At 53.3% G+C, this 17,884-nt stretch overlaps 6 protein-coding genes across 6 annotated transcripts; 4 read left to right on the top strand and 2 right to left on the bottom strand.

Annotated features, from left to right (window-relative positions):
• Positions 1 to 1,182: 1,182 nt before the first annotated feature.
• Positions 1,183 to 2,453, bottom strand: CABS01_09134 (glycosyl hydrolase family 18; the record flags this gene model as incomplete). Its single annotated transcript, XM_060542491.1, has 2 exons — positions 1,183 to 1,853; positions 1,910 to 2,453. The coding sequence occupies 2 exons, from the start codon at positions 2,451 to 2,453 to the stop codon at positions 1,183 to 1,185; spliced, it is 1,215 nt and encodes a 404-aa protein (XP_060400772.1).
• An 804-nt stretch (positions 2,454 to 3,257) lies between these two features.
• Positions 3,258 to 3,684, bottom strand: CABS01_09133 (uncharacterized protein; the record flags this gene model as incomplete). Its single annotated transcript, XM_060542490.1, has 2 exons — positions 3,258 to 3,409; positions 3,582 to 3,684. 2 exons carry the CDS (start codon positions 3,682 to 3,684, stop codon positions 3,258 to 3,260), a joined length of 255 nt encoding a protein of 84 aa, XP_060400771.1.
• Positions 3,685 to 7,579: 3,895 nt separating this feature from the next.
• Positions 7,580 to 8,593, top strand: CABS01_09132 (uncharacterized protein; the record flags this gene model as incomplete). The annotated part of the gene is made up of 1 exon (XM_060542489.1): positions 7,580 to 8,593. The coding sequence occupies one exon, from the start codon at positions 7,580 to 7,582 to the stop codon at positions 8,591 to 8,593; it is 1,014 nt and encodes a 337-aa protein (XP_060400770.1).
• Positions 8,594 to 9,175: 582 nt separating this feature from the next.
• CABS01_09131 (uncharacterized protein) lies at positions 9,176 to 9,841 on the top strand (the record flags this gene model as incomplete). The annotated part of the gene is made up of 1 exon (XM_060542488.1): positions 9,176 to 9,841. One exon carries the CDS (start codon positions 9,176 to 9,178, stop codon positions 9,839 to 9,841), a length of 666 nt encoding a protein of 221 aa, XP_060400769.1.
• A 5,868-nt stretch (positions 9,842 to 15,709) lies between these two features.
• On the top strand, positions 15,710 to 16,072 carry CABS01_09130 (uncharacterized protein; the record flags this gene model as incomplete). The annotated part of the gene is made up of 1 exon (XM_060542487.1): positions 15,710 to 16,072. The coding sequence occupies one exon, from the start codon at positions 15,710 to 15,712 to the stop codon at positions 16,070 to 16,072; it is 363 nt and encodes a 120-aa protein (XP_060400768.1).
• A 403-nt stretch (positions 16,073 to 16,475) lies between these two features.
• CABS01_09129 (polysaccharide deacetylase) lies at positions 16,476 to 17,279 on the top strand (the record flags this gene model as incomplete). Its single annotated transcript, XM_060542486.1, has 2 exons — positions 16,476 to 16,531; positions 16,595 to 17,279. 2 exons carry the CDS (start codon positions 16,476 to 16,478, stop codon positions 17,277 to 17,279), a joined length of 741 nt encoding a protein of 246 aa, XP_060400767.1.
• Positions 17,280 to 17,884: the final 605 nt, after the last annotated feature.

Genomic DNA, 17,884 nt, shown 5'->3' with positions numbered 1-17,884 from the left:
GCCCTTGACGAAGACCAACCCATCTGTCGCCTGTCATCCGTCATCCATCATCCGTCACTGAGCATCCAAGCGCCATCCCATTGACGCCAAAAGCCTCCGTCGGTCCCATGCAATCTTGTCCCTTCTTGCTGTCCCCCAAGAAGCGCGAGCGCTAGGGTCTGAACATGGTTTCACGAGATTCCTCTCTTGCAGCGAGGTTTCGTTTGGCGGCCTGGGCCCGGGGAGATATGGGAAACCTTCCTCGGCTAAGCCCCCCTCCCTGCTGCGCATCATTCCCATCTTTCCGGTGACAAGCTGACAGAGTGCCGTCCGAACACTCGTTCAGCGGATAACTCGGTGGAGATTGGGACTCGAGAGTTTCTGTGGTATGCACCACATGGCAAAGTAGCTGCACAAGGTTCAAACGCAGCTAAAGAGAATTGAGCCTCCGGTTGGTTGGGATGGCCCGGCGCGTGAAACGGCTCGTGTAGCAAGGCGGCAGATCCTGAAGGGATGGCGCGGGGATCGTGGCGGGAAGATGAGACGAAAAAGGAGCTGGCTGTTGAGGTGTGAATTTGTGTGTGCCAGGGGGAGAAAGACGGAGAGTGACAGGGACGCAGGAGAAATAAGAAGAGGTCCGCGCTTGCTGGCCCCTGCACAATGAGCCGGCGATTGGATGGGAGGGCTGCCGGCTGCCGGGTGGGGCTTCACGGCCCCTCCAGTATCGACCGGGTGGGGCACTCGTCGGCGCTTGCCGGACAATTCCATCGGGGGACGTACCCGCCACAGTAAGTACTATTTCAAGCTTAAATTCATGCTCAATTCCTGTTTTCTATTGTCTCACGAGCGCTTCTGCCTTCTTCACGTGAATCATTCTGATAACCCGTCGCACTACGCTCATGTCTCACGACAGATTCCAGTGCGACCTAGAGGACCACAGGCCGATCCCTCAAGGTTTCGAATTATCTTGAGGTCCCGTCTGACAATCCCTTGCGAAGAAGTTAGATAGTCAAGAACTTTGGATAGCATCCAACGCCTTTAATATTTTGTGTTCATTATCATATCTACGGCTGCCTGTGTTTCGTAGGTATGCCTTTTCAACCCAACTGTCTTTGCATGCCGCATTCACAGCCAGGATATGTACTTGATTCCATGCAAAAGTACACCGAGAGTTTTTCAAACCTACTACCACATGAACTAGGCTCATTTGATGCCGTTCAGTTCATTAAACCCAGCCTGGACCAGACTTTGCCTCCCCTTCCGGTCTCCTACGCCAGTCCAGTAGAATAACCCACCAAGAGCCTTGCTCTTCGCATACTGGGCCTTGATGGCCACAGATCTCGGCACATCAAAGGTCATGAACCCATACTTGGGATCAATATAAGTGGCAGCGGCCGCAGTCGTATCCACAGTTGCCTTATCTACACTATCATTCGACATGTCGCAGTAATCAACCTCAGCAGACCCCTTTGTCGATCCGCCCGGCCCTTTCGCATTAGGAAAGGTGCGCGCGTACGCCGGGATCCCGAGCAGCACTTTACGGCTCGGGAACCCGTTGCTCGTGACGTAGGTGATGCCGTCGGCGCAGGCGATCTTGAGGTTCGGGTTGTTGCTCACCAGCGTCTTGGAGGCCAGGAGCTGCGCGTGGTTGCCCGAGACGTCGGTCCAGGGTCCTGTGAGGTCGTAGCACATTAAGTTCAGGTAGTCAAGGAGAGAGGCGGCTCGTCTAAGGTCGATATTCTTGAGCACCCATTGGCCCGGCGGGAGGGCTGATGTGATGAGGTACTTGCCCGCTGGCATCTGTTGGCGGACGTCACTGAGGAGGCTGATGTAGTCTTTGCCCTGCTTGGCGTCGCTTGGGTGTTCCCAGTCAACTTGGACAAGTGTTAGAGCTGGAACCTAGTGAGAATACGAGGATAGGAAAACCTACTATCAACGCCGTTGAGCTGCCACTTGTCGCAAAAGGCCTTGATCTCCTTGGCAAAACGAGCGCGCGCGGTAGGATTGGCGGCCAGGGCCGGGAACTCGGCGCTGCCCGTGCCACCGCCGACGGACACAAGGGTGCGGATGCTCGGCTTCGAGGCCTTGAGCTTGGCTGTGGCCGAGAGACAGCCCTTTGTCCCGTCGACTGGGATCTGGGTATCGGCCCAGTCGTCAATGAGCTTCAGTGATCCGTCCGTGTTGACTTTGATAAAGGCGTACATGACGTGAGTGACGGCATTGACGGGCATCGATGCGGGAGTTTGGCCCTTGTAAACCCGCCAATTGGGGTAGTAGACGGCGTTGACCCAGCCTTGAGACATGACGGGTTGGACGAATGCTGTGAGGGCGAGCAGGTTGAAGATCAGAAAGGACAGTCGTCTCGGTGAGCTCGATGATGAGGTCAAGATCGAGGTCAAAGTTGAGGTGTGTGTTGATGTCAATGTTGAGGCTGACGGCGGGACGGCGCGGGGGAGGGGTCGTCCTCGGGCCATTTTTGTAGCTTAGGGCCCGTCCGGGTGCGGCGGGGTGGCCCAGTTCGCTGACGTGGGGACCCCCGGGGGCTGTGCTTGCCGTAGATGCCGCTGCGAGGCGCCCAGCTGGATCGCTATTGGGGAACCGGAGACAGCCAAGGCAGGTGCTGCATCGGGTGCAAGTTTCCTCCTCTTCTGCCCTCGTATTCTCCTTGATTCTCCACGGTTCCTCTCGTAAACGTCTTTTTCTTCTTTTCGCCTTGCCACGATCAAACCGATGACGGCCGAATGAGAAGCAACCAACAGCCTAGGAGGAAACAGCCTTCAGCTCATCGAGAAAACCTGCTTTCGGTGCTGGTGCTTGTTCCTAAAAGAAGAGAGACACCGCACGCGACTTGGGACTGGTAGAAAACAATCTTTTCCGGTTCCTGATCTTCCCCTTTTTCTCCCTTTCGTGCCTGAACCCAGGGGAGATCTTATACCGACCGCATGGGACATTGGCTAAATTCTCGAATTCCAGGGAAATTTTGGAGGAATTCGATTGATTCCTTGGCGGTTTCCTTCGATAGGCCACACGACAAATATGTGGACGATTCGTAAGCCTGTGTCCCTCTCGGAGAATGCGACCATGCACGTCTTTTTAGCCAGGCTGTTGCATTAAAAGACTTGCAGGCTTGCTCTCACCCCTCTTCATCGTTCGGGGCAATCTACACCTGCAGACGGGAAGCAAGCTCTAGTAGCTGTGTGCTCGGAGGAATGTCGACCGCGTTCTCGATCGAGCGGCGGGATTCCCGTTTGACGGCGGACTCCCGGAGAGGAGAGGAATCAGATGGAGTCTGAGAAGGAGACTGGAGGAAAACAGAAGCCCCTTGGCTCGCCCTGCATCCAATGCTGCCCAGTGCCGCCAAGGACCACGCGGCAAACAGCAAAGTCGTCGCGGATTGAAGACTTGAAGGGCACGCTGACCGGCTGATTGCCTAGGGAGGAAGGAGGTCTTTATCAATGCACATGTGGCCGCAGGGCTCATATCAATTGGCATCGACCGCGGGGACGGGGACCGATCTCCCGGAAGGCTTGCATCGCGATCAACACTTCGACGGAGTCTTTCAGCCGGTGGAGAGACCATTTCTCAGGGCACGCATGGCTTACCGCTTGGCAGCGAGGCGTCGGACGGATGGCCTTGGCCGTTAGGTGCGGCCGGTGAGCAACAAGGGAACACGACGATGAATGCGGCCGCGGCGCCACGAGACATCTTCGCGCTCCGGTGCAATTTGACGCAAGCGGAACGACGCCTCCCAAGACTACGGAACCTATAGAGAAGGTGGACGTGGCGAGGGACAGCTTATTAACACTGCCGCGTGTCAATTTCCGCCCAATAGACAGACCTCTACCAAATTCGAGCAGCGGTCACGAAGTAAACGACGTGAAGCACGACATATGATCGATTGCAGGGCCAAGACGGCCTTTCGCAAAGACCGGCCGTTTGACAGCGGACAGATGCAGCGCGGAGTTTGAATTGAGAGAACTTTACCTTCGGATTAAATCAAATGTCTCGAGATTTCTCTCTAGAGCTACTTCTCAGCCGCATAAATGAACCTTGGGGAAGCACCAGGCATGTCTCATTTCCTTCAGCTGGGGCAGCATAGCTCAAAGGGCCTTGACAGACGTACGAAGCGACAGAGGAATGCCGGCTACGTATAGCAATCTCATTGAACCAAATCCCAGGATCAGTCCGCTGGTTTCTGCTGACAACCCCCTAATCCTGGGAATATGCCCTGAATTCTGGGATCAGTACTCCGTACGGATACTCCGTACGGATACTCCGTGACTGCTGGTGATCCTCTAATTCTTGGAGCAATGCGTATGCCGCTGTTGGTTGACCCTGATCCTGCGGGCTTCTGTTCGCACTACTCCATCACGAACCTTGTCGAGTAGCGCAGGTGTCTTGTCTGCAGTCACATTCAATGTTATTCTGCACCGAGCCACCCCAATGATCGACCCTACTAGCGGGTCCAAAACCTCAGCCAGCCGCCTGTCACATCGTCGGTCTTTGTACTTTTTTTTTTTTTTTTTGGAAGTCTGTCTTCACGGCGACCTCCACGAAGCCCTATTTAATCTGACTGCTTGCCCCAGGCGAGGAGCTACTCTACTCTACCGTTCAAGTGCAATCAAACATGGTGAGCGTGCCAATTTCACTCTTCTCTTTTCTCCCTATGTCAAGCCCCAAGAGCGCTAAAGAAAGCCTGACCATCCAATCAACCCGTATCCAACACGAACCCTCCACCACCATCCATCATAAGCACCTAGCCCCCTGGCCATTGGCACGTGGCATCGCAGACTACATCGTTGATCTTCGAAGTCGCTCGTCAAACCGGCCGCGGACGAGAGCTGTCAAGTTACGTGCATTAGCAAAGAGTCACATGTTGATGGTGGCAACCTGTCGGGTTACTTATCTTTTTTGAACGCGTGGCCAAGACTGGACTGTCTTGACCACCAAGCCCCCTGCCTACTAATTGAAGTTCACCGCGTGGTACCCAGAAGGGCGTGTACGACCAGCGATGAAGCCTGTAAAGGCAAAAAGTTCCAAAAATTTCCGTCGGGTGCACAGGCCTGAGCTCACACTCAGGATCTTGGGCCCATTACAGTCCCAAAATCTAAGGACGTGCAAGGTAGGCGTACTCGACACCGCCGCGGATCCGATTCACAATGAAGTCGGTCAACCACCTCGCGACGAAGACAGCGACGACTCGGGAATCTACGTGCCGAAGCCCATCGACCCCAAAGAGGTGCCGGAACATGCGCTCAATCGCCATCCTTAGCACGGGCACGAGCACCCAAAGAAGAATGCAGTCGAGGAGGGGGGGGAGAATAAACATATTAATATCGTTACGATGGGTGTAAGTTGCTCTCGGTGAAGAAGAAAGGGAGAAGAAGACAGAGTTCGATGGGGACAGGCGAGGTTTTGTACAGGTCAAGGACCTAGCAATGCCCCAAGGAAAGAGCATTTCGCGAGCACTCGGAGTAGCCCAGCTTGGGTATGGGAAGGAAGGTCTCTGGCACGAAAGGAAAAACCGGTTCCAAGTGGGAGGAAGGCACGCATAGCTTCTTTATTGCAGGAGCCGTCCCCAACACCTACTTGCCGGGCACATCCCAATTCGTCGGAGGAAGGTAGGGTACGGTACGGAAAGTCTTATCAAAGTAAGGAACCCACAAAACCCGCGTAACTCCCCTTCTTGTCAAGGGAGGCAGCCGGCCTGGGTGTGACTGCAAGGTCGACCTTGAGGGCTCTTGCTTAGAGCTAAGCGTACCTCCCTCAAGCAATATTCCAATGTCGCAGCTTCCAACTAGATTGACAGTCAGTTCCGGCGGCAAGGACGCCAGTCAAACCTGTCTGCTGCTGACGAGACAAAGGGACTGTGGTGGATGTAGATGTATCGTCGGCCAGAGCTGAGAGTTGGCGGGATGGCGGGGTCGCGTCAAAAGGCATCACGCCGTGTATTTGGCGTTTTGCAAATCTCCATGAAGATCGTTGCCAAGCGTTAGCGACCTTGAGGAGGTCCGTCATGTCGCCAAGAATCTGGTGCAATGTGGCGATTCTATCAAGAAATATCGAATGGAAAAGGTTAGTAAGAGTTAGGTAAACCAGTAGATACATGAAAACTTACCACACACATCAGAAACCAGGTGATCACAAGTATAACTGGAGGCAGAAACGCAGTTTTTCGTAAAAAAGTACGAGGTACTCTTGAAATACTCGAAATACCGAGAAATAGGTACAGTATAAGAGAAAAGCTGACCAAGTTAACAAAGAAGCAGCTTTCTATTCCTTGGAGGGGACAGGGCCCAGGCGAGAAGAAGCCGAATTGAGGAGGGATGCGTAAATAACCCGTTTGAATCTCGAAGCATCGCTCGCCGAGAGTTCGAAACAACGGCTTATTGTAGTCTCGAATAGGATCAGTGGCGAGAGCCCATCGATAGATCTCATAACTCCCATCTGTTAGGAGTGCGAAAGTTGCGCTGTCCATTGCCAGGCAATTCTGGGGCCTAGATCCAGACTTGAACCTTGTGTAAGGTAAGCAATTGGGTTGCGTTGATCTTGAATTGAAGAACAGGATAAAGGCAGGGTAGCCGTTGTATCGCGAAAGTGTGATCTTGATTGGGACGTATTAGGGGTCGAGGAACGACGATGTCAGAAACCTTTAGTGGGAGGCTTTAGTAGGGACGATGAATGGTTCGGAAGTGCGTGTACATGAAATGGTTTGGCAGGATTCATCAACAGACTGCTTATTTATAAAGGCCTGCCGCTACCGTTGTGGCCGATTCTGTCGTGTAAGCTTTGGACATTGAAAAGCTTAACGCTACCACGTTTCGCGTGTTGTGTCTTGTCCATAGTCACCCCACGTTACAGTAATCCAATCGTCGTGCTTAGGGCCTTGAGGGCCAGGGCGAAGTCATCTCTAGACAGCGTAACTTACCTGACGGCCATCAGGGTTGTTGTTGAGAAGTCTCCTTCAGCCACGTTCTCACTACTAGGTGATTGAAGAGTATGGTCTCTGATAGGGCAGGCTACCTTGAAAAGGGACTGTATATTGAATGTATTATGAACTGTGTATTTCGTTCAATGCCTGTTGAACATAAAGGACGACGACATGCTTGGAGGTCCAGATGGACTGTGCCTCCCCTAAGCATGATGAGAACAGCATCCATAAATGGGCAAATGGAAAAACACATTCCAAATGGCAAGAGATTGGATTTTGCACCACCCTATCTAGTAAAGATGCCTTGAAGCAGCGGGTAATTCAGCTACACCTCGCCGGCAGAGTGGCCATATAAGCTGAGACACCCGTTTCTAGATCTTACCACGAAGCAAACGACGACAAAGCGACGGATGCCTTCTATCTCACAGACCACGCGTTGATTTGGCAAGCTTTACAAGCGCTAGAGAGCATGGACATAGAACTACCGATGGTAACATCACGGGACAACCCAAAGCCGAAATTTATACTTCGAAAGTCGTTCAGCAAAACATCATCAAGAGTTTCACCACACAGAATCCAGTGTCCCAGAAGAGAATGCTCGCGGTTTCACGAACTCCATCAAACACACGCATCTATTTCCGCACAAAAGACGCAGCGCTGTTTCGTGCCATGGAAAAGGGTCTTTTTGACGAATCATCCTCGAGTGAAGTTTCTCAAGAAGGCTGGGATAAGATGATCGAAGTCTGGAAGAACACCGTCGACTGTCAAAAGCTGCATGAGGATAATACCGATGTCGATTGGAACGAGCCGCTATGCTTTGCATTATCGATTGCCATGGCGCGCAACCAGAAGTCAATGGATACGCGGGCACCGGAAGATATGTCAGAGCACGCTTTGGCATTTTTACTTGAGAGATCATCCGACAACGGGTTGTTCCCAGGAAAGCCTGATCAGCAAGGTTCGCCTTGCATGTACAAGGACGAGATTGCACGAGACAATTTAAGGGGAGTTACCTTCGAAATCCCGTACCTTTTTTGGAAGCACTCTTCTTCTCTCGGGGTCAAGCCTGAAATTGTCAAGGGTTCCCAAGAGACGAGTCCGACAGACGATACGAAGTCCCCTAGCTCCAGATCTTCATCTCAGCCGGAATTCAACAGGAAGATTCTTTCACTTCTCATAGATCTCACGCAACAGAAACGAGAAAAAAACGACAAGAAGGCCTCTAGTTCTTCCATGAAGCATCACTTCCCGTTCGGCAATACAATAGAGCTACAAAACATTGTCGAGCTTGAAGACGAATGGCTGTACAACAAACCCCTCTTTCTCAGCCAAGATGCTTTGGACATGCCAAAGACAACTGATGACACGCCTATTCTGGGTGTTGTGATCGATGTGCCCAAGGCTGGCAAAGGAGCAGAGGCTAGGAAGGAAGACTCTCGGTCGGTAAAGATATCTAGGGTCAGCACAATGGAAAACCTTTTGGACCGGAGGCTCAGAACGCCCAAAGATGCTAAGAAAAGACTCTGGGCCATGTTCTCCGCTGGACCGGATGATATCACTCATTGTGAGAACACTGTTGGACCAGATCCCATTACGCAGCACCAGATGGCCAATTTCCACCAGAGCCACAAATCTTTTGAAAAACATTTTGACGAGGAGACTGTGGCAAAGCTGAGTACATGAACGACTGGGCTTCACTTGTCATTCTACGACATTCTTGAGGGAAACAAATCTCAGAAAGAACCGCAGGATACAGGGGATCTAAGCCTGCCGCCTACAGAAGCAAAGCTTGTCGATACCTTCCTGACGAGAGTTCCCACAAGCTATCACATTGAAGGGAATTTTTTTATCGATACTGGAACTGTCGCTACTGGGAATTAGATCAACACTGGAAGAAAAGCGACGGCTCACATACGAACAGTCTTGATGTAAAAGACCTAAAACTTTTACTAGCAGAGGTTGGAGAACATCCAGACAGAATAACACAAAACGAAGATACTTCCACAAGGGATGAAGAAATCAGAACACATATCCGAACACATATAAGAACTCTTCAAGACGATGACCACTCGTCAATCACGGATGAAGATCGTAGCCAGAGGTCCACAGAGCCTGACATGCATATCAGCAGGACTGTGGTCGAAGCGATGGATGACTCTTATGCTCAAGACTGAGAAGGAACCCACGGCTCAAGGTTTACAGAAAGGTCCTTGGCAACAAAGACGAGTCCTGGAGCTTTTGCTCGTGAGGAGAATACTCAAAAAGATGTTCAAAAGCTCGGGCAAAATCCTGAAGATGGCTCGACCCAGCATCGAAAAGGTGAACTCGCTGGCTGTCGAGCATAATAAACAAGGTGATTTCGACAAATTTGACTTCAACGACTTTCGAGTCGCCCGTAGGTGTTTCCAGCAAGTTCAAGACGTCCTTCAAATGGTAGAAGGAGATCTGGCGGGGAATTTGGCACAGATGGAGTTATGGCGCACTCGGGAAAAAGACCGTCAGGCAGAAAAGCCGCGATGGACCTTGAACGACGAAAACCGCCACCGAGTTATCATTGTGAAACAGCGTCGGGCGAACGACATCCAGAAGTTTACCTACGTTACTGTCGTGTTTCTACCTCTAGGTTTCGCAACTGGGGTGTTCAGCATGAGCGGTGCACCTGCTGGTCAAACCCTCGTTAGCATGGTGTTCACCGCGATCGTGTCTTTGGTTGTCACTGCACTGATGCTAGGTGTCACGCAGGCGTTCGACTCTAGGACACTCACCAAGTGGCGAAAGCAGGCCATCGAGGCTGTATCTGCATTCCCCAAGAACTTACAGACCATATATAAGAAGAAGCTGGCGGACCCGGAGAGGGCAGACGCTTCAAGGTTGGGTGGTGGGGCTTGGGCTTCGAGAGAACGAAGAGCTTCGCTGGAGAGGAGAGCTTGAGAGCCTGGTGCCCGTCGCAGCGGTTCATAGATTGACCAGAGTCTTTGCTAGTTCGAGAAACGTAGCTTGATTGTTTTAGTTGGTCATTTTGTATTCCACACGCTGCAGTTGTTCAACCGGGGTTCCCGTAATCGCGTTTCCCTTTGTATCGTTGGCCTTTTCAATTGATTTGCTCAGGATACGATGCCACTTCTCTGTGCATTTGATGCTCCGACTGCATTCCCATAACTACATGTAACACCTCTGGCCTTCTAATTCACCACTCTCATTCCACAACTAGCCCAAAGAATTTGTCTACATCCAGCAGGGCAATAGAAGAACAGGTGATTGCGGCGTGATATGTAAAGTCGATACTGATGTCGGTTGCGACGCATCAGTGACTCGGGCTGTTGGCCCGCGCCTCAGCGCTGCACCGAGCTTCTCCCTTCTGACGCGAAGGGCACTTCAACACCCCAATGCCAACATCGTTCGCAAGGAAAAGAGACTCGTCTGTCCCAATTGTAAAAACCTCTTTCAATACGTGTGAAATCGGCTCGCGTCACTGTCTTCGTAACACTCGGTTCTGATGCTAATGGCCTATCGGGATAGACGGAAGAACCTCGGCCTCGCCCATAGCTTAGTCGACTGAACAACTCTACTGTCACCGAATTTGATAAGCCCTCAATTCAATACCATCATTATCGCCATCCGTAACAAATCGAAGTCCATAGTACGAACGACCTGTATATAATCCAATCAAACTATCGCTCAGAATGGTCCGTAGGCCAAAGTTTTCTACTATTGAGTTGACGATCTCTGGGAATAGTTCAACATTTCTAGAGAGGTTGATCATGGGACATCATTTCCTGCTCAAGACCATCCCAAATAACACCTAGGACACATTTGGGAGCCCCTCAGAGGCAGACCCCGCGTTGCGCCTCCCCTCACCTTCCCCTGCCCAGCCAAGCTGCATCTAGTACTATCCCTTAAAATGGCGTGATGGGGTCAACATGGCTGGCGGGAGGCAAGGGATATTGACAGCCACCCACGTTGCAATCACAACGTAGGGATTGGTGGAAAACGAGGGCGCAGGCGACGCTACGAGCTAGCTCGCGCGGTGAATGCAAGCGCTACAGATGATGTCTTCCAAGAGGAGAAAAGTATGAAGAGCTTAAGCATAACCAATCGTCATGCTCTCACGAGGGGTCTCTTCAGGTCTCTACAGGAAGAGCCAGAGGAGCCAGCCCCGCGGATACCTACCGATCGAATGCAGCGGGAGGCGATGGGTTCTCTCTCGAGGAGAGCCGGCTGGGGTGTCCGCACCGGCGCCGTGGAGGCGGAGGGTCCAGAATCCAAAGCACGCAAGCACTCAGCTGCCGGCTTGCCCGGTGATCTCTCATCCCGCGAGAATAATCTGCCGCAATTGCGAACTATCGCCAATGGATGTGTTCCAGCCTTCTCTTTACACAGACTAGAGCGGCACACTTCTTGATCCCGAGGAACAGATATCGAGCTACCTTGGCCCTGCGTTGGCTTCCTGCAACTCTTCTGCAAAGGGAGCTTTTGATCACACCCGGCGACTTGGTAGCCAATTCGCAATCGCCTCGCTTCTGACGGTGCTGGGCGAAGAGAGGAGACATCCGATCACGCGGTTCGGATTGGGCTCCGTACCCTTCAGGTGCTGCCGCGTAGCTCAGGTGGGAAGTCGGGACGGTTTCTTCCAAAGACATTAGGCAAAAAAATGTCGAATCTTTTGCCATCTCGTTTCTGACAAGCGTCGCAATCATCGGCCAATCCAATTAGCAATACCACGCGCGTCCGGCACTGTTGTTCAATTTCGGCGGCGTCAGCTTCGGCGCTTGACTCGTAAAGGGGGTTCGTCACTCCGTGTTTGACTGCTGTCACTCGCAAGTCGCAGAGCAGAGGAGACGACACGTCTTGGCAAATCAATGCTGTTGCAGATCTTGAAACCTTCCAATCGCCCATGCTTCAGGTACGACGGTCTTGGCGTCCCATCGGGGCATCCGGCGGAAACATGAAGACAAGAGGGAAGACGAGGCTGCGAAAAAGGATGTTAGAGAGCTGAATTTCGGCGGGACTCCGCAAAGAATTGGGACCCTTTGGAGTTGTCCGCCTTGACAAGCGTCTTGGGAGATGGAGACGAGAGGAGTACCCTCACCCAAAGTTGGCTCGCCGGCCGTCGATCTCGGGCGTCGTTAGTCCTCCGTATTCCGAGTACCACTCTGGGAGAGTCTGGGGTTCCGTTTCTTGAATACGATGCGACGGCGCTGGCCAAGCAGCTTAGCAGAGCGGCGCCGTTCCCAGTGAGCGCATCCGTATTTCTGTTACTGCCAATGAGACTTGAGCAGTTCAGCTGGGCAAAAACACCACAATTTCTTACGAGACCAGATCTTTGACGATGCGCCGCCTGACGTGGCCATGCATCGTGACGAAGAGCAGGGAACATCGCTACCACTTTCAGGCTGACGTCAAGGCCGCCCCGCGGGAGAGAACCATGTCTCGTCAGCTCATGGATTGCTCCATGTGTCTCAGTCAGAGAAAATCAGTTATCCCGAAGATGGTGAGAGTGCTGTCTTGGGTGCCCCACACCGGGCCCGCTCAAAGGCGACGAGCGTCATCTCCCCAGATATCATCGCGCACCTTCAGCGTCGCATCGCAGCTGGGGAGCGTTTGCTTCAAACTTCAAGGTGGTCTGGAAGAACAAAAAACAGGGACCTGTCACTGGATGGAGCTGCAGGCTGACGAGCGTTTCGGTGTAGTTGATGAATAAACGTTGGCTGATTTATCTGCACAATTGACAAAAGTACATACAGAATAGTAGAGTAAAAGCCTCTTCCGTTGGTTGTGCTTCTGGCCGTCGATCATGAACCTGAGCTCAGCGACTTGCATCGGCAATGTACTCTGCGGTCAGTCAAGCGGTCAGGCTGCCCGGGAGGTGGGCAAGATGAGATGCCGCGCCGGGTCAGCACATACCTCCATCCATCTTCTTCTCGTCTCTTTCGCCTCCCTTGCGCCCGACTATTGCTTGCTTCAGAATGGACTCAACCAGCGGTTGAGTGATCGCGGACAGTGATGCGAGAGAAACAGAACCAACAAAGCGATGCCCGCGATGCGACGTACGACACGACGCGGGGTTCCGGCAGGCTGGGGTATTCCTAGTCTACTGGGTCTTCTGGGGTCCTCTAGCTTTTTACAGCCAAGACCCAAGCATCTTGGCCCCCCTCTAAAGATGGAAAAGACGAAAGATTGGGATCCCACGTCCCCTGTAGGATACGGGTTGCGGCGGCGTCGGAGACTTCTCATGGAGCACTGGGTTGGTCCCAGTATCATGGTTCCTATTCTACCGGCCCTGTCTCTCCAAGACTCTCCAAGACCAGATTGATTAAGCAACCACCCCCAGTCACAGGGCCTGTCAAGACTTCAGGACAGTCCCAAGAATCGAACTCTATCAGCAGACCTCGCTCAACCTGCACGGCAGAAACGAGTTCGTCCCTTTTGTCGCGCCGTGAATCGTGGCGCTGCGCACTATGCTTGTTTCAGCCTCTGTCTCCGAGCACCGGCCATTTAATTCTCGCTCTCTATAGCTTTTGTGTAGGGTGTCTAGACAGTTTGGACATAGGCTGCGGACGACGATGAAGCGGGCTCTGCATAGGTCTGCAGCAGTAAAGCGAGAAACGCAACGTGAACAACTCCCGACGGTCCTCGAGGACATGCGTTTCCACGCGGCGCAATGTGGTGAACAGGGGTCCTTTTCTGACCGGTCTGTCAGCAGCTGCATCATGGGGAGCACTCCCCTCTTCTCTCACTCAACTTTTCTCAAGCTCTTATTCAACAGAGTCCGGCGGTCGCATTGCCAAGCCACTATGCACCGAGAGACCCGATCATGACAGGGGACCATCAGAAAGAAACTGTCAAGGAAGGCCTGGCCCGCTGAGACTCGGCTTTGCTGTCTGCCCATCTTCTCTGATGGGGGTTGGACAATAGCAGTAGCTGACGGACGAGACCACGACAGGCCAAGCTTCATCGTCACAACATGACAAGTTCTGAAGGTGGGAAGCGCACTCGTCGCTCAATGCGCCTAGGCGGCGGCGCGGGAAGAGAAAGAGAGAGCCAAGATATCGTCGTCTTACGCGGGGCCATTCCGATATTTCAGGGTTCTCGAGGTCACGCTGTACGGCGTTCATAGGGCCATGAGGTCCCATCCTACGAGAATTGACGACACCCCCCCAGTTCCTGCATCGCAGCAAAGTTCCACGACGTCCTCGTATTTCACGCCCGGCCGAGAGATGGGTTCCCATAAGGGCTTTGGACGATCGCCATCCAGAGAGACTTCAGAGAGCCCATCTGCGAGCCAGTCGCAGTCTGCGGTTGGGCCTTGGCACACGTCCCTGGTGCATTGGGCATGCCTGGCTTAAGTTCAGAGTCAACAAATGGAAGACAAAAAGTGAGAGCATGCGAACAGGTTCATCCTCTCGCTCAGCGACTCAGCAACTCAGCTCCGTTGTCGTCTTACCACACCAGCCAGGGGTCGTCCCCTTCTCCTTCGTCCACTTCCGTCCCTCCCTCTTCCAAGTCCCTCCTCCCTCCCCCCCCTCGCGCGCGCGCGTGTGTGTGTGTGTGAGACACAAAACTGTGAGCAGCGTGGCAGCTAGGTACTGTGAAATGCTAAGCGCTTTCCGTATTCCGCCCCAGGCAGACGGACAACGACTCGCACTAGCACGATGTAACTTAATCCTTAGCGCAGAGCCCTACTGGGAAGCGACGTCAAGATAATCGGCGGGACGATCTATGGTTATCCGCGAGAGTGGAGAGGTTGGCAGGCATTCGGATCCCCAGCCTCCACGCTTCCGCAGCCCGTGGTGGTATTCCTGGAAATCCTGGAGACGCTTGACGGCCCTAAGGGCAATTAAGCCCCAGAGACATGGCAGAGAGCCAGAGAGAGAGCCTCGTTCGGCATTTCTCCGTCTTTGCTATTGCCGGATCACCTCAGCACCAGCAGTACCGCGCCACAATGCAACAGTCTGTGTCGTTGCTGTTGCTGCTGCCTCCAGTATTGAGCGAGTCGAGTCGCCTTTCTTTCTCGGGCCGTTTACTTTCCATCTGCAGAAAGCACACGCCTTTCTTCTGCGACGAGGTCCTGGTTCCCGTGCTGCGACGAAAGGGGGCCCCTTCGATTCTTCGAGGGGAACCCCTCGTTACAGTATCAGAAACACGTTTTCATTCTTTCTCTCTCGTCGAGGACGCGCACCACGTTTCTGTCCATTCTGGCGTCTTCGTCTTCTTCTGGGCGGAAAAAGACCCCCAGCCTCGAAGAAAACACCACCTGCGCGGCCTTTGTCCCGCAACGGCGCCCCAATAGCTTTGCAACCAAAGCAAGACAAACCTCAAAGGTCCATCCCGAGACAGTATCGAGCGGCGCTTGTGGCTGACTCCACCCCGTTTACCTCTGGCTGAACGCTCGCAACTTGGTTCGTCGTGGGCGTAAATAGGTACCTCGCAGGTCTGCACCAAAAGCTTACCGTTTTGCTTGGCTCCGTTCACGCCACATCCCAGCCATCTCCGATGTGCTGCCCAACCTGCCTGGTTTTTCCATCTTTCGCTGCTACATGGACATTATGGCGCTCTGGTTGCGCCGCCGTTTGGGCGAAAGCAACTGATACCTTTTTCGAGCAGGAAACCTGGTCGAGGATGAGAGAATGACAGACGTCTCGAGCCAGCGCTCGAGCTGTTCCCTTCCATCCACATCCCGAAGTACCTACATGCATTACGATTTTCCTTTTTCTTGCTGGTCGCCTCTCTTTTTTTTGCAAAATACCCTGTTCTGCGTCTGCCTACAGGAGGGTGATCCCTTCCGTCCAGTCAGCTTACATGCTTCTAAGCCTCTTGACGTCAAAACGCGCCGGGGATCTTCTCCCCCCACGGCACATCATCAGTCCCCGTCGTTGCTCTCAAGTTACCCTGCCCATCATCATACCTGCAGCACCGTGGTTCGTATCGGAGCCTCATCGGGTGCTATTCCTCGTGCCCGCCAAGGCTCTATGGCAGCCTAGGGCTGAGCGGCCAGTCCGTCGTAAGGACGATGGCACGCGAAGGACGAGGGGCAAGCAAGTGCTGCTGCTGCGCGATCCGAAAGGCGGGATGGATGGATGGATAGATGGATGGATGGGGCACCGTCTTTGGTCCGCAGTCGTCCCGTTTTCTCAAACCCCTTCCCACGATGAGGCAGGTTGACTATCCAGTCCGTCCACCACCCCGCCGCCAGGCTGTGCCGTGCGGGTTCTCTACCTTCTAGCGGATTTCTCATTAGACTCTATTCTAGGTACGGAAATGGGTCGACCCATACGTGAACTCTTGGCTTGGGCCCAGCTTCAACTTTGACCGTCAACTGTTCCATGTTTCCCTGTTCAAACCTATCTCCGTTGCGTCCCAAGTTTGGGTCATATAAGTCGTCTTTTCCCCCTCCCCTTCTACCCAACCTCTCGACTCTACTTCATCCTACATCCAGCACTCACAGCCAATATTAATCAAGCATCTTGTAGCTTAATATCTACTCACGTCCGAGTCCCCCAGTCTCACTGACATCTCATCCTTCCCTGTCACTCAACCTCCCCCTACTCATCAGCCAACCGATACCATGCATTTCTCAACTGTTGTTGGCGCCGCTGCACTGGCTACCCTCGCCAACGCAAGGTACGTTCCCGCTCACCCTTCTTGGCCTCGGACACAGACATGAAACTAACATCACTCTCACAGCCCTCTCGTCCGCCGTCAAGGTCCCGCCGTCGGCCAGGTTATCTCCAAGTGCACACAGAACGGCGTCGTCGCCCTCACCTTTGACGATGGCCCCTTCACCTACACCTCCCAGCTGCTCGACACCCTCGCCGCAAACAACGTCAAGGCCACCTTCTTCGTCAACGGCAACAACTGGGGCAACATCGAGACGGCACCCGGCCCGGACAACATCCGCCGCATGGAGGCCGAGGGCCACCTCGTCGGTTCCCACACCTACTCCCACCCGGACCTGAGCACCCTCTCCTCGGCGGACCGCATCTCTCAGATGACCCAGCTCGAGGACGCAACCCGCCGTATTGCCGGCTTCGCGCCCAAGTACATGCGCGCGCCGTTCCTCTCCTGCGACGCCGCGTGCCTGAGCGATATGGCCAGCCTGGGCTACCACGTCATCGACACCAGCCTCGATACGAAGGATTACGAGAACGACACCCCCGAGACCACGCACATCTCGGCTGAGAAGTTCAACAACGAGCTCAGCGCCGACGCCGCGGGCAACAGCTACATTGTTCTCTCCCACGACGTCCATCAGCAGACTGTCGTTTCTCTGGTGCAGAAGATGATCGACAACCTCAAGTCCAAGGGCTACCGCGCCGTCACCGTCGGAGAGTGCCTCGGCGACGCTCCCGAGAACTGGTACAAGGCCTAGAGTCTCTGTGCCTCGTGGTGAAAGTTCGTGAGAAGAGTGAGAATTGGGTAAAAATGGCATGGAGCATCGCATTGAGGATTTCTGGACAAGGTTTCGTTGGATTACACTTGCTTGGTTCCGCCGGCTATACGTACATACACACATGGGTGGATATACCAGGGACACCCCATCGGCGCACGTCATTTCGTGGAGATACCAATGTTTAATCAAATTACTATTACCTCGTATAAGTCTTTCAGCGTGTTTGCGTCGTGCATCAGTCTTTAACCCCCGGCCACTCATCAGTTTCTTCCCGCCCGGGCTGATGGTCTCAATTCCCGTGTAAGTCAGATAAAGCAGCCCCGCCACCACGTTGTCTTCACAACCTATGACTACACCCGCCTCGAGACCACAACCCCGACACCTCTGCATCTCACTCTACGCAATTCATTATGAGACCATCGTGTACCGTTTCACTTCCATCGATGAGTAGGCAATCATCTCAGTTCGCTTCGGTCCGGTGGCTCAACTGATAAGGCGTCTGACTTCGATTGATTTCGCGAATAGAGAAATCCCCGTGGATTTTCGGAATCTTATCAGAAGATTGCGGGTTCGAGTCCCGTCTA

This window comes from Colletotrichum abscissum (assembly GCF_030869225.1).
Source record: "Colletotrichum abscissum strain IMI 504890 chromosome Unknown Scaffold_21.1, whole genome shotgun sequence".
Taxonomy (NCBI): domain Eukaryota; kingdom Fungi; phylum Ascomycota; class Sordariomycetes; order Glomerellales; family Glomerellaceae; genus Colletotrichum; species Colletotrichum abscissum.
Note: the sequence above shows the minus strand (reverse complement) of the source record. Positions and strands in the feature narration are given on the sequence as shown.